General features: G+C 38.9%; 2 protein-coding genes across 2 annotated transcripts in view; both read left to right on the top strand.

Moving 5' to 3' along the window:
- The window catches only part of LOC117486466, a 197,271-nt gene that overhangs the window by 50,212 nt on the left and 131,374 nt on the right, over nt 1–15,685 (top strand). The gene's annotated exons all lie outside the window — the stretch shown is intronic.
- On the top strand, nt 3,177–11,278 carry LOC117486494 (deoxyribonuclease-1-like 1). The gene is made up of 10 exons (XM_034134963.1): nt 3,177–3,239; nt 5,860–5,945; nt 6,124–6,218; nt 6,529–6,615; nt 7,961–8,058; nt 9,395–9,507; nt 9,754–9,908; nt 9,997–10,093; nt 10,835–10,943; nt 11,089–11,278. Exons 2-9 carry the CDS (start codon nt 5,865–5,867, stop codon nt 10,898–10,900), a joined length of 792 nt encoding a protein of 263 aa, XP_033990854.1. The 5' UTR covers nt 3,177–3,239; nt 5,860–5,864; the 3' UTR covers nt 10,901–10,943; nt 11,089–11,278.

Raw genomic sequence — 15,685 nt, 5'->3', positions numbered from 1 at the left:
ACCAGACAATATAAAGAGATGAATAGTAGCAATTCTCACCATGTGTTAAATAATCTTTACCTTCAACACATCGAAATAAGAAAGCTGACAAAAAAGTAATGTTGCTTGTTGCTTGTTAACATCTAAATGTAAACTTTTTACATGGAAAGAACACTCAAATTCACGCATTTGTAGGTGAACTAGCATGAGGTAATGTTTAATGGCATGTATATAAGTGTATTATTATGAAGGTAGATATGGTGCAAAATGCGAGAGCTTGTAAAACCTGATGTGAGCCGTTTGGCTGATGCAGAGCGGAGTGCACGTGCTGGGGTGTACAGTTTAACCATGTCCTGGACAACATGGCAGCATATTTATTGTTCCTTTGATCCCACTCTTCGTTAGAGCTAATTATTTCCCCTTTCTTGGCGTGTTGAGCCACCACTAATCTACTCTTCAAACACTTTAAATTAAGATTACTCCTTGATTGACTTTTAATAATATGTATTTTAGCCAGAAGAATAGTTGTATTTATTAGTGTCTGTTCCTCTCTCTGGACTGTATGCTGCTGACAGTTTGCTGAACGTTAAGTTAGCGGCGGCAGAGAGTTCCTCATCATTACATTACATTACATTACATTGCATTTAGCTGACGCTTTTATCCACAGCGACTTACAATAAGTGCATTCGACCAAGAAGGTACAAACTTGAAGAAAACTGAATCATATAAGAACATCAGGTTTCATAGAGCCAAAACATTTCAAGTGCTACTCACATGGCTTTAGATAAGCCAGTTCTTTATTAGTATATAAGTGCTTTGTTAGTCATTCTATCGCTCGAAGTGGAGTCGAAAGAGATGAGTTTTCAGTCTGCGCCGGAAGATGTGTAAGCTTTCTGCTGTCCTGATTTCAATGGGGAGCTCATTCCACCATTTTGGAGCCAGGATAGCAAACCGACGTGTTTTTGCTGATGGGAACTTGAGTCCCCCTCGCAGTGCGGGTGCAGCGAGCTGTTTCGCCGATGCAGAGTGGAGTGCACGTGCTGGGGTGTACAGTGTAACCATGTCCTGGATGTAGGAAGGGCCAGATTGGCCATTGTCTTGAAGTGGATTCCAGCAGTTACTGGAAGCCAGTGAAGTGATTACATGACAGAGAGTTCCTCATCACATGACGTCAACACAGGACAGGTATTGTTCGCATGTAAATAAGCTTGTATTCAACACGTTACTTTACATATATATTTGTTTATGTAAAGTAACAGCAGTGCAGTGAACTTCAACACGGAATCCGAGGTACGAAGACCCTTTTTTCATACTGTACAAAGAATCAAGAAACGTTTGGTTTTAATAGATGAAGTAATGACTATAATTAATTATGAAGGTAGATATCGTGCAAAATGCGAGAGCGTGTAAAACCTGATGTGAGCACTTGCAGAAAACAAATCTGAGCTTGTGTGCATACATTTACACTTGTATAAAAATATCCACGTATCTGTGAACCACATTTGAAGTAACAGAACAAAAAAGTTTTGTGGCTTGTAGAAAAAAAATGAACTTAGTGAAGAAATGTTCACTTGCAGAAAAATATATATTTTTAAAATATATTTTCCATTACAACTGCAACTTGGTTATTACAACCTCTCAAATCAGTCCCTTGAGCTTAGATCAAAATAAGAAGGAAATAAAATAAAGACATTTGTAGGACTATTTATATTTTGTTGCACGTTTGAAAATGTTTCGTATCTTGTATTTTGAGGTGATACTGTAACACATAAATAAATAAAAACAACGTTTTAATTAGGTCAACTCAAATATGCATTGCATCCTGCTACGGTCCCGCACCAGCGCCTTTTCTTGCAGGTGACCTGACCCCCGGCTCGATGAGGGAACTATGGAACTATGGATAAATCAAAGAAAATAAAAGTATTGGAGGAACACAGAGGGTTTAATTATGCGTGGAGAGAGTTATCTGCTTTCACAGCAAACAATGCTGGCTTAACAAATATATGTAAAGTAACGTGTTGAATACAAGCTTATTTACATGCGAACAATACCTGTCCTGTGTTGACGTCATGTGATGAGGAACTCTCTGTCATGTGATGAGGAACTCTCTGTCATGTGATGAGGAACTCTCTGTCATGTGATCACTTCACTGGCTTCCAGTAACTGCTAGAATCCACTTCAAGACAATGGTACTTGCGTAGCATGCTGCGAATGGATCTGGCCCTTCCTACATCCAGGACATGGTTACACTGTACACCCCAGCACGTGCACTCCGCTCTGCATCAGCCAAACGGCTCGCTGCACCCGCACTGCGAGGGGGACCCAAGTTCCCATCAGCAAAAACACGTGGGTTTGCTATCCTGGCTCCAAAATGGTGGAATGAGCTCCCCATTGAAATCAGGACAGCAGAAAGCTTACACATCTTCCGGCGCAGACTGAAAACTCATCTCTTTCGACTCCACTTCGAGCGATAGAATGACTAACAAAGCACTTATATACTAATAAAGGACTGGCTTATCTAAAGCCATGTGAGTAGCACTTGAAATGTTTTGGCTCTATGAAACCTGATGTACTTATATGATTCTGTTTTCTTCAAGTTTGTACCTTCTTGGTCGAATGCACTTATTGTAAGTCGCTGTGGATAAAAGCGTCAGCTAAATGCAATGTAATGTAATGATGAGGAACTCTCTGCCACCGCTAACTTAACGTTCAGCAAACTGTCAGCAGCATACAGTCCAGAGAGAGGAACAGACACTAATAAATACAACTATTCTTCTGGCTAAAATACATATTATTAAAAGTCAATCAAGGAGTAATCTTAATTTAAGGTGTTTGAAGAGTAGATTAGTGGTGGCTCAACACGCCAAGAAAGGGGAAATAATTAGCTCTAATGAAGAGTGGGATCAAAGGAACAATAAATATGCTGCCATGTTGTGTTTTTGGTGGTTTTTGGTTGTCGACCTATTTTTGTTTGTGAAATGTTGAAGTGATCCTACTGACTGTATCTTTATTTCTTCTGTTTTTGTTTTGTTTGTGTCTGAGATTGGAATGTCATCTCCTATGTGTTATTGTCATGTCCATGTTTGTGTCTTTAGCCTGTACAAAATAAGGTTGGGAACCGCTTTTGTTCAGCCTCACAATGCTATTGGATATTAAAGGTGTGTATAGGTCCTGCCCTCTGGCCATACACTCACACAACTTCCGCATCTTCAATCGAGCGATATCTCTTTGTTTTATTGGACTGGATTTGTCAGATTCAAGTAAGTAAAATGCCTCAAATGTTTTTTTTTGTGATTATTACAATGTTTAGAACATGTACATATTTAGTTATTGTGGAATACATTCATCAAATTTGATTTTGTTGCAATATTACAACACTGGGTCAGTGTGGTAGTCAAAATAGCATGAGCACCTGTCATGGACCCCGCCCTTCTTATATGTTCGCTTGTGGAAATAAAACACTAATAGAAATATAATGTCTTTGATAATTCACTATAACTAAGTTCCAAATGTGTAAGATTTTGAAATAAGACCAGAATTGAATAAATGAATACATTATTTCTGATAAAAGTATGTGAAATTATATCTGTAGCAATATTTTAAACTCTACTTGTATCTTATCAGTTAATTAGTTAAAAAAATACATTTAACTCTTCTCTGGTTCTGACAGAAACAGTTCTTTCTGAAATGTGTTGGGACACTTGGATGAATCCCTTTTAGTATGATAATTAGCCTATTTGTTTTCGCCAGACAGCATTGTGTGACTTGTTGAACTGGTTTATTTGCATGTGTGGGTGTAGGTAGGCCGCCCCTCCCTAGACTGGTCACCTCGCGGAGGGGGGCCTCACCTCGCGGAGGGGGCCTCATCTGAATCGCAAACCCCCCCGTTGAACCGCCCCTGTCGGGGATAATACAGTTAAAAACATGCTGATCTAACACTTTATATCAGAGGAGATGCTAAAATCTCCTGAACCAGGAACACTGATGGAATCCTGGAGAAGACTACATCTCCCATGATGCAACATTGCACAACCACTACCCCACAGTCCAGCTTTTACTGTTGATATAATTGAGAGACAAGGTATTTGGTATCTATGAACTGATTTCCAGTAAAGAATGTTTATATGCATTTTTATATAACAAAACATGAGGATTTCTTATATATTAAATCATCCAACAGTATAAAAGATAACACTACATCAAACATCTACAGTAAAATGCTGCTTTCACATTCAGAAAATAATAAATCAACTATATAATATGTATAATAATACACATTAAATGCCTTGTGTTTCTGCATTATAGAAAGGTGTAACTTTTAATAGTTATAGATATATTGAAGCCAGCACTGATTGTACCCTTAATGAATACTATAGCTCCACATTATCATTATTACTTTACTTTCTGTGCTGCTTTTAATCTAAATGATTCTCATGGGATCAATTCAGTTTGAATTATTTTACCTTTCTAACATATAACATATTACTAAAGAGAATGATTCAGATTCAAGTTGTGTATATTAATCTCAAGCAGAAAAAAGAAAAGGGAACAAGGTCACTTCCATTGTTTCATCCAGAGAGGTGTGTGTGTGTGTGTGTGTGTGTGTGTGTGTGTGTGTGTGTGTGTGTGTGTGTGTGTGTGTGTCTCTGTGTGTGTGTCTCTGTGTGTGTGTCTCTGTGTGTGTGTCTGTGTGTTGTATTATGAATTATGAATTGTGAATCCATCATTATCGTGAAATCTCAAAATAAGTTCATTTTAATTTAACTTCTCTTCATCGTATACTCCCGCCCAGGGCCGGTTTTTTGGCATAGGCGACATAGGCGGTCGCCTAGGGTGCTGCGCTGGTAGCTCTGGGAGGGTAAAAAACATTTTTGACCATTGGTGCTTATCCTAATTTTTTACACTTTTCATTTGCCCTGTACGATGGGCACTGTAAGTGATGAAAGTGGGGGATGTTGGCTTATCAGGCGCCTGCAGCTCACAGCCAAAGTGCGACGTGGGAGCGAGAGAGGGAGAGAGAGAGGGCGCACCGGTACCGGTGCTGTTGTTATTAGCATCTGGTGCTAGGTACTCTAACGGATAATAAGAATAAGTTGTTTCTACAACAAGGGTGGAGGCTGAGAGTCTCAGTGAGGTAAAGGACTTGATCACAATTTTGATCACAATTTATGTAAACAAATATTGCCAAGGCACTCCTTTATAATTATTGGGATAAACAGGTTTGACAGTTTTGGCAGCTAAAATCTCGGCGAGGGCATCAAATTGGCTAGAACCGGCCCTGCTCCCGCCTCTTTTTACACGCCTTTTTTGATAGCTGCCACACCTGCCACACATATTTACATCCCTTAATAACATTTGTTTTCTGGGCTCAATGTGTGTCTTGGCCATTGTCGTTGGGATGGTTAAATTCACCTTGTTTTCCCTTGTGTATAATATTATCACAGTTCCTTCAACAGGATACTGTAGTGCTTCAAAGCATGTGTACACACAAACTGAAAGATAGACAATACAGTTGACTTTGATATCCTTTTTACTTCTGGCAATTGCATTTACGCTTCAAAAATCTTAAAGTGGTGTTAATATGTGCAGATTATGCTGAACCAAACATGCAAGTATCATAAACATTTGTTAACAACAGAGATTATTTCTCCCATAAATGGAAACCCAATAGAGAAAAAGTAAGGAAATGTGGCAGGTATTGGATGAAGAGTAAAATAATAAAGTTTCTTTAATTGGACATACAGTATACTCTCGTTAAGTACCTTGTAATTGAGTACAGCACTTTAGTAAATGTTCTTAGTTACTGTCCACCACTGGCCTTGATAATATGTTGGGTGTATCGGTTTAAATCTATGAAATTCATTTGATTTAGATTTTTAGTAAAAATGAAGATCGCTGCCTTCAATGTGAAGAGACTGGGAAGGACTAAAGTCAACAAAAAGGACGTACGGGAAATTATCATTAAGGTAACTCACCGTGCTGAACCACACAAGTTTGTTCAGTGTAATATTTCAGTTAATGTTTTTGTACATGGTGAGAAAAACTAAAGGAAAGGAGCAGTTTTTTATGCATTGAAAACATTTATAACATGTTAAAAGTGCTTTTAGTTCTATGCTTTCTTTTCTCTGTGGTTGTGTTTTGCAGATTGTGTCTCAGTACAGCGTGGTGGTGCTGGTGGAGGTGATGGATGTGAGTGGTGTGGCCATGGAGACTTTCCTCACACATCTTAATGACTATGGGTGAGTTCTCCACACATTCATTTAAAGGGGCCCTATTCTGCTAATTTTCAGGTTCAAATTTGTATTTAGTGCCTCCACTGTGACATGTCTCCATGCTTTAATGTTCAAAAAGCTCTTTATTTTTCTCATACTGCCTGTGCTGCAGCACCTCTTTTCACCCTCTGTCTGAAACCAGAGCCCAGTCTGCTCTGACAATAACAGTTCATTTATGTGGTTAAAAACGTATTAAATCTTATGGGGCATCTAAAATGAATCAAAAACAGAAATTGATGATTGTGAGAGATAATCAGTTGTTTTTGCTTTCTGACAGAGATAACAGAAGTAATCGGTACGGCATGCGGTGCAGTACATCTCTGGGACAAAATCGCTACAAGGAGAAGTTTGTCTACTTCTACAGGTCAGAAACACAAGAACAGACAATCCTGGACAATCCTATATGTGGTTAAAAGACCTTTTAGGGCAACATAGACAGGCTTGAAATAGGGAGTGATGACACACGGCAAATGGTCTTTGAACTGGATTCAGACCAAACCTCAGTACACATCAATCTACCAATTGAGCTATACGTTATGTCTCACAGGAATTAAAATATGTCTTAAATTGGTAACAGTGGCGAGCCGTGAGCTTTATACCTAGGCCCTCTGACCCCCACCCCTTCCCTCGAAAAAAAGAAAAAAAAAAGGTTATTACGTCACAGCGTATACTTCAGCGGAATATCAAAACAACGGCCCAGGGTGCAAAACGCATCAATGACAGCGACCCTCTACCACACAAAACAACACCTGTGAACCCAATTTGTGTTCTTTGACATTGAAAATGATATTGCATTGTGTTTGTTACTTTCGTTGCAGTTGTATGTCTTAAGTGTAATTTGGCATGCTTTTATTTTGAAGGCGAGTTCACGCTGTTGACAGGAAGTTGTTGTTGCTATGGAAACAAGAAAAGTTTCACAGCGGGCGGAACTTGTCATAAAGTCCGCGATAATAAAACCCACCCATTTAGAGGGAAGATATGATTGGTCAATTGTACTGTCATTTGACATTACTCTCTCGTTCAGTTACTATAGCGACCCTCTGTGAATCGCAGAGAGGGCCAGACGAGCTTCTTTCATGTAACCCTTCACATTCAAACAGAGACTGAACAGGCAGATTCGAAGGATTTATTTTTTTGGAAATGTTATTTTAAATACAATTAAATCAAGTTTTTTTTCGGTAAAACTAATGAAAAATATAACAAAAATAATATTAAAAAAATATATATTTAAAAAATATATTTTTTTTTTTAATGTTTTTAAATATTATTTTTTGGAATATCTTAGGCCCTCACAGAGGGCCTAGAGGGCCCTGACGGCTCGCCACTGATTGGTAACAGCCACATTCAATTGGATAATTATGATTGAAAAACTGTGTGGAATATCAAAGACAAAAAAAAGTTATCAATATTTTGAACCAGTAATCTGTGACACATTACATTACTCTTCTTTGAGACGCTTGACTTAAATAGTTGTAGTCCTATAATTTATTTTATGTCTATGGTTTGGTAGCTAAGACCCAGAACATCATGGGCTTTACAAATCATCACATTGTGCTGTTGGCCCAAGGCTTTACCGAAAAACTTCAAGTGGTTTATGAGCTATCTCACTAACTAATACAAATACATAAACATACAATAAACAAACAAAACATAACATGTGTGCTTATAAGCTTTATAATACAGTACATGTTTGTGGCTTTGTGTTTCAGAAAGAAAGAAGTGCAGATATTAGACTCCTACCAGTACAGAGGAAATGATGTGCTGACCAGAAAGCCTTTCGTTCTCCTTCTAAATTGTCCAAAAACAGGTATTTGTGTGTGTGTGTGTTTTTTTTAGACTATCATTGTGAGGATCAATTTGGGTGTTGTGTGTTGTGCGGGCCTTAATGGATTATGAGGACATTCTGGCCTGTTCTTTATATTTGGTACAGACCTTCAATGGACTGTTTGAATGTTAAAGCACTTCTTTAGTTAACATAGGGGTTAAAGATTAGGCAAAAATGTTTTGTTTATGTAGGTCCTCACAGATGTGTTTATGTGTGTTTGCATATGTCTTGCACGGCTATGATTGTGAGGACCACTTGGAGTTTTAGGTCGTATTCACACCAGCCTTATTTAGTCGAACCCTGGTGCGTTTCACCGCCTGGTGTGGTTTGTTTGGGTCGGTGTGAACGCAGTCTGAGACCTGTGATGTGAACTAAACAACCTAAAAGAGGTGGTCTCGGACCGCTTGGTAGTGAACTCTGGAGCGGTTCATCTCTGGTGTGGAACGTGGATGTCTTCAAAATCTTAAGCGAAAGAGTGAAGCTGAATGAAGTGTTGAACAGTGTCGTGTAAAGTAAAAATGCTCCGTCAACTATACATAAAAGTCAGAGCCACCTGTCGTCGGTGAAACGTCCTCCTTACTGCAGAACGTCTCTCATTATATGTGTTATGTTTTTTATCGCACGTTATCTGATTACATAATCATATGCTGTCCACTAGAGTCTGTTGATATGCTCTCAGCTCTCCAGATTAACAGCAGCATGAAAATAACCTGCCGATGCTCCATGGCGGAGAAATTGCCGGGGTTTGCGTTTTTACCCCCTTAATGTCTGACCAATTGCTGAACAGCATTTCCGTGCACATGACTTGTGTTTAAAGTTTATAGTCTGTTTGGGTTTTGCCCGTGTGAACGCAAACCAAACCTTCTGAAAAAAGAAATAATGTAACAAACTGTCGTCTGGTGAGCACCAGTCTTGCACTAATGCACATTCTCAAAATATTGAAGTGACTTTTATTTTGTATATATTGATTGTTGTGTTTTTATGTAGGTCTTAATGTGTGCACATGTACAAATGTGTCATTGATTGTGTATTGATAAACGGTATTTTGATCTCTCTGTCTGTACACACAAACTGGAAGATTGACAATAAAGTTTACTTTGACTTTGAGAAGCGGACTATTAGGTGTGAAGGCAACCTAAGTTGTGAGGACCTTTCTATATTGTGAGGTCCTAACTTTAGGAAAGACATAAATGGACTGTTTAAACATAAATACTTTTTTTTAAATTAAACTTAGGTTGCGATAACGGCGCGTGTGTGTGTGTGTGTGTGTGTGTGTGTGTGTGTGTGTGTGTGTGTGTGTGTGTGTGTTTGCCTCCAGTTGTACAGAAGCTGGTGTTGATCCCGGTCCACACCAAACCAAGTAACGCAGAGGCGGAGCTGATCGCTCTTCATGACGTGGTTGAGGTTGTGAGGGAAAAATGGAAGAAGGATGTAAGTGTTTGAAATATTATTGATGGGTTTGAGAGAAAAACAATCTGGTAAAATCTTTACATTTAACATTAACCATTTTTTGTTTATCATGATATTAAGTGATGGGTTTTTGAGAGATTAAATGTAAGCAAAACTTGTTTACGCTTAGATTACCTTTGAATACCTTCAGTATGAATAAAGTAAAAACAAATGAACATAATGTGTTTTTCCATTCTGAATTTGGTTGTGTTGTTCTTTCTTCTGCAGAACATTATGATTTTGGGAGACTTTAATGCCGATGGAGATTCTCTCTCCAAGAGGAAGAAGGAAAAGCTCCGCATCTCCTCGGCTCCTTATCATTGGCTGATAGGCGATGATGTCGACACCACGACTAGTAACAAAACACAAAACGCCTACGACAGGTAATACACAATTCATTGTTACAGTTTAATCCAAGCATATTTTGTGTTTGTTAAGAAAAATGAATTGTGCTGCATTTCCAAACAACAGGATCGTGGTTTACGGAGAAAGGATGCTGGAGGCCATCGTCCCCAACTCAGCCAAAGCCTACAACTTCAAGGAAGAGTTGAACTTGACACAAGAAAAAGTGAGACTCATGTTTAGGGGTTGGGTATCGTTGGTACGATGAGATGTTACCCCCCACTCTCCCCTACTGTAACACTGAAACCTGCTGAAGTGACACAGCCCAACCCATTACCGGTTTAAACACATATATTTCGCTAGCTAGCTAGCGAAAGTTAGCTATCTACTTTACAAATTAGGAAATATTTGCTCTCTCTCTCACACTTAGCTAGCTAGTTTATGTTAGCTATATATCTAACAAGATAGCTAGCTAATGTTAACTATCTAGCTGACTATTGACAAATTGGTGGCTCGCATAACTTAGGACTATTATTTAATATCCTTCAGTTAGACTTGCAGTGCGAACTTGTGTCTACAGTTCTGGCAGTGAGAGTCATTTTAAAAACACTGTTGACTTTTATTAAGATGACCGACCGCTTTCAAATAGCCAGCAGCTGCTCACAGCTGGAAACATATTTTAAATTCCCAAATATGCGTTTTTTGGATAAATAAATCACATAACGGTTATCTAAATGGTTAGTTTGTTACCCGAAAAAGTGTTACAACTTAATAACAGCCATTCAAAAGCTTTAAATACTGTTTATTTGTTAAACAAATGTTGATGAAGCTCGCAACCCTTTTCCAAGTAATAGCGCACATGCTCTAACCGGAAGAACAAACAAAATAAAGCAATGTGGAAACACCCCAGAACAGGCAAAGCATAAAGTGAATTATTGACACTATTAAATGTTATTTTCTGTCCCAGACTCAGAGTGTCAGTGATCACTACCCTGTGGAGCTGAAGCTGGAGCTGGAGCAGATGGCTCAGTGAAAAAGGAATCCAGTGAGACCCTTGACTGGAGGAAGACCTCAGGGTAAAGATGTCTCTTGTTTCATCAACATCAGTGACAAATATTAGACATTGGAGTGTATTTAGTTGTGATTTTTTATGGCTCTTGCTGCATCATGAACCTCACATTAACAATATAATTACATTTCTTTTGAACTGATGACTTACAGGAGCCCAGAAGAAGAAGAGGAGAGGAGCGTAAGCCAAGAGAAGAGGAACCGATCTTCAATATGTTATTATCTTAAAGTAGTTTAGTTATTAGCTTTTAGTGATGAGCGCTATTCAACCCTTATGTTGTGTTCGGGTCTCCCTTGACCCGTTTCAAGTTAGTGTTAGGGTAAGTAATGTGTTTTGGGGCCATACAATACAAATACAACAGGATTGTATGGTTATGAATGCATAATAAGTGAGTTATGATGTAATTAAAACAATATTGGATGATTGACCCGCGAACACCATGAACGGTAATCAGCTTGCGAACACAACACAAGGGTTAAGTGTATGAACAGAATAGAGCTTGTATTGCTTCTTGATGTTTTTGATGCAACTTCAAGTTCAGCAACAGAACAGTTTTCAGTAATGTAGGACGCATTTAGTTAAAGGGGACCTATTATGCAAAATGTACTTTTTGATGTCTTTTATACATAAATATGTGTCCCCGGTGTGTCAGGGAACTCACAAAGTGTCAGAAAACAAAACCCTCTCTCTTTTCCTCCGTACCCACATCTCTAAAAAACAAGCAGATCCAGAATTGTGGCTCCTTTTACGTCATTGGCGACATCCGGCACACACGACACGTCCCAACCTATCATCTCCGGCACGCGTGACACGTCCCAACCTATCATCTCCGGCACACGTGACACGTCCCAACCTATCGTCTCCGGCACACGTGACACGTCCCAACCTATCATCATCTGGCACACGTGACACGTCCCAACCATAGACTGTATATATAAATGGACGTAGTGTCCGTGACATCACTGTTGATAATTTGTGATCTTCTCGCTCCCAGGAAAGAAACTTAAAATAACGAGACTAATGGAGTCTCTGAAAAGGTTCAAATGGGTAGTTTAATTAAGTAACGTGGTTAAAGAACAAGCATGGTGAATGGAGAGACAAAGCCGGTGATGTCTCCAGGGAGGCTGCAGCGAAGAAAAGGGACGAGCGGTCCTCTGTCCGCTGTTTTTATCCATGTCTCGTCGTCCCCCGCTGTGAAGATAGCGGGTCCGCCCTTCTCATCTTGTGGGTTCGATATCGCGAGAGCACAGATGATTTCGACATTGGTATTCTCTGCCTATTTCCTTAAGCATTCTCTCCTCCTTATCTCTGTCATGACTTTCTATTTAATACCTTATAAACAGCTGTAATCGTTAGTTTAGAAGTCCTAGAAACACTTTTACGACACCGTTCTCGTTTACGGTAGTTCCCTCTGACGTCATAGCTACTCCCGTAATGTGTAAACACTCCATGATCAACTGTTCCTTCATTTAATATTCAGCAGTAATAATATCTTAACGTCTATCGATGTAGTGTTAAAGTCCGTTCGTTTTTGGTGTATAACACTCCAAGTCACTTTCACTTTACATTCAGAAAACGCAACATTTAGTCACATGCAAACTGGATAAAGGATTTTCAGAATAAAAGCTTGGCATTGATTTCCTGAGAACTTCCGGGTTTTTTCCACAATAAAACAGCTTTAAACTGACGATATATTTTAGACTGAATTATGCTGTTTAACATTGATTTTAATTTCTAACAATCCCTCCTTTCACACCTTTTAAGGTGTGAACACAATACTAAAAGTAATGAGTTCTTCATCTGACTGCTTTTAAACTGACGATATGTTTTAGACTAAATCATGCCATAAAACATTGATTTTAATTTCTAACAATCCCTCCTTTCACACCTTTTAAGGTGTGAACACAATACTGAAATCAATGAGTTCTTCATCTGAACTGTGCATAGTACATATCTCATATCAAAAAACATACAATCATAAATGTAATGGTTTAAATAACCATCATCAAAAATACAACAAATACAAAAAATACTTTGGCTGGTCTTCAAACATAAAAGTTTTCCCTTGTGCATAACTTCTAGTTTTAATCATTCAATATAGCAGCAACTTGTGGTATTGGAACATTTCTTACTCCCTCCTCTCACAGAAACCGTTCCCATACCACATTCAGTTGTTAAGGCACTTGTTATACAAAGCATAAAAAACATACAATTTAAAAATCGCATCACTAATAACAGTATAAAACATAAAAAGAGAAACTATTTTAGAATAGTGTGGTAAGAAAAAGAAAAAACACAAAACTTGGTGTAGGAATGGTATAAAGTAAATAAAAAATAAACTATTCTTGGAATAGTGTACAGTAAATTGAAATGGATTCACTCCATTTTAGTATTGCAACTGGTTCACTTTTTTACATGATTTCATCATTTAAAGGATCAGCTTAGCTGGACATTCGCTGGACATTCATTGAACAATCTCATCTCTGAACATCCCTATCATTTAACATCATTCAAACAAACTGTCATCATTTTCATCAATATCTGTATATGGGTTGAGTCGTCTTGTTCTGCTAGCAATTGAAACTGTTCCCTTATGAGAAATGTACCCTCCCCCCTTTCATACTTTTTAAAGTATGAAAGTAATATGTTCTCTAGAAAAGGCCGTGGTGATCAATCGGTACGTTAGGGTGCGGGTACATGGAATGCAACTCCAACATCTAGCACTCCCCTGGGCCCCCCTATGCTATCCTTGTACACTGTGGAGCCTAAACTCCCTCCTTTGACTGGTCTCTTAGCCCTACTGGTTTTGGGGTGTTTCGCCATGGTGATTAACTGCCCCACTGTCATTGGTACTGCATATAAAACATCACTGGCTGTACAAGTGCACAGGTCCCAGTCTAATCCTGTGGCAAGACTGCGTACAAGGTTTTAGTTCCATGATACCATCAAACATCTACTCTGGGATACGGCATTTCAGACAGTCATTTCTGGGAGAAGATTTTGGTCAGTTACAACAATTGGAGAATTTCATCACTTATGGTTCCTACTTCAGTACCTTTGGGTGGTCCGTTCTAATGCAGTGATAAAGTTCCTTAAATGGTGTGAAAACTGGTGGAATATCAATAACTCATTATACCAATTTCTCTTCAATTCTAGTCTACTTAAAGAACTATGCTAACCCCTTTAACAGTGTGTGGAACCTTGGGTGTCCGAGCATGTAACAGTTACTCCCTCCTCTAGCAAGGATTTTAAAAACAGTAGTTATTTCATCCATGGTTTGTAGTTCAATTTAGGAATTTTCACTTATGTATATGTTTCTACTTTAAATAACATCTCTAAATTTCAGGTCATCCCTGATTAAATGGATGACCATCAGGAGGTGGTGGCGCTTGTCTTTTAAACTCATAATTTGGTGCCGTGCGCTCCCTGTGAAGCTACAAGTAAGATTTAAAACAACTGCTGGGTGGGTTGAGTGACCCCTTCTCCCTAAACAATATGGGTTGTCAAAAATATGCATCATTGCAATGAGTGATCCAAGGCCCCGCATGTATTACTCCCAATTATATTGCTTTTTCCAAAATTAAATTTGCAATCGCTCTTTGCCCAGTGTCCTTTAAAACTCTACATCTTGGACAAACAAATGTTATTTCCACCTTAACAGTTCTCCTATGGTAATAACTATGCTACAATGGCGAAAACAATACTTTAGATTGGGATACTATATTTGGCTTGGTATTAGCTCTCCCTTTAACATTGTCCAACTAACACAGATTTGTCTGCTCTTATAGAGTGGTCACTAAAACTATCCCTTTAGCTGTAGATCAATATTGTAACACCTTAGATCTCTACCAAATTCACCCATGAATAAAATCTCTTAGGGAATAATTCGTTTCCATGATGGAAAGATTGAAAAATATGTTCTACTCTGTACTCCTAAGTCCCACAACACTCACTGCTTAAAGTGTAAAGTGTGGTGAATATTTCCATCATGTCTACCCCTTTATCTCACAGTACCCTCAGTGTGTTTTAGGATTATTTCCTCATTTTACTTTAACAGTTTCCTCTTTATTACTATTTTAATTTACCAATTTATTAATTCATGGCTAATAAATCTTTTTGTCTTTACGTATTTATCAAGTCAATTCAAGTTTGTTTGTGAATAAGTGTGTTTATGTATAAACTCACTCACTCCCGTTTTCCTTTTCTCCTCCTCTTGTTGTCTCAAGCCACGACCCCCTCACATTCTGTTAGACCATGCCAACTCCTCTGGTTCCGTCTTCTCCTCAGTCCATCAGCTCTTAAATCCTTTCGCTGGTACTCTTTTCAGTGGCCCAACTGCTTTGCATTTCATCTCCTTCTTTACAGTCTCTTCGCTGTTGTATGGAGGGCGTATTCTGCTTTCATGTCCCACACTCTGCTCTTGTGCCAAATCTCGTGGCTCAGCTTGGAACTTCATGTCCTGGGTTAGGGACTGATGAGAGTATGCCTCTTTATGTCAGCATGCTGTTCTGGTTCTGGATGCCGCAGGTGGAGAAGGTTCTGGATGCAGTCTTGTCGTTGTTGGTTCAGCTCTGGTTCTCTGTCTGTTCGATGGAGGAGGAGGAGGAGGAGTCTCCTGTAGTGAGGTCTTTTGTCTGATAGGGGTCGTAGCAGTCTGACAGGCAGAGAGAGAGAGAGTCCAGGTCTCGGGACGCATTACCTATAGAAATTCTAACACACTGAGGTAAAGTAAATCTAACCTTCTCCACT

This window comes from Trematomus bernacchii, unplaced genomic scaffold, assembly GCF_902827165.1.
Source record: "Trematomus bernacchii unplaced genomic scaffold, fTreBer1.1, whole genome shotgun sequence".
Taxonomy (NCBI): domain Eukaryota; kingdom Metazoa; phylum Chordata; class Actinopteri; order Perciformes; family Nototheniidae; genus Trematomus; species Trematomus bernacchii.
Note: the sequence above shows the minus strand (reverse complement) of the source record. Positions and strands in the feature narration are given on the sequence as shown.

What these genes read in the sequence shown, in the direction of transcription:
- LOC117486494 (XM_034134963.1), top strand. Translation starts at nt 5,865, where the DNA reads ATGAAGATCGCTGCCTTCAATGTGAAGAGACTGGGAAGGACTAAAGTC. An exon ending in ACACATCTTAATGACTATGG is followed by an intron (nt 6,219 to 6,528) that starts GTGAGTTCTCCA and finishes GCTTTCTGACAG; the next exon opens with AGATAACAGAAGTAATCGGT. An exon ending in TGAACTTGACACAAGAAAAA is followed by an intron (nt 10,094 to 10,834) that starts GTGAGACTCATG and finishes TTTCTGTCCCAG; the next exon opens with ACTCAGAGTGTCAGTGATCA.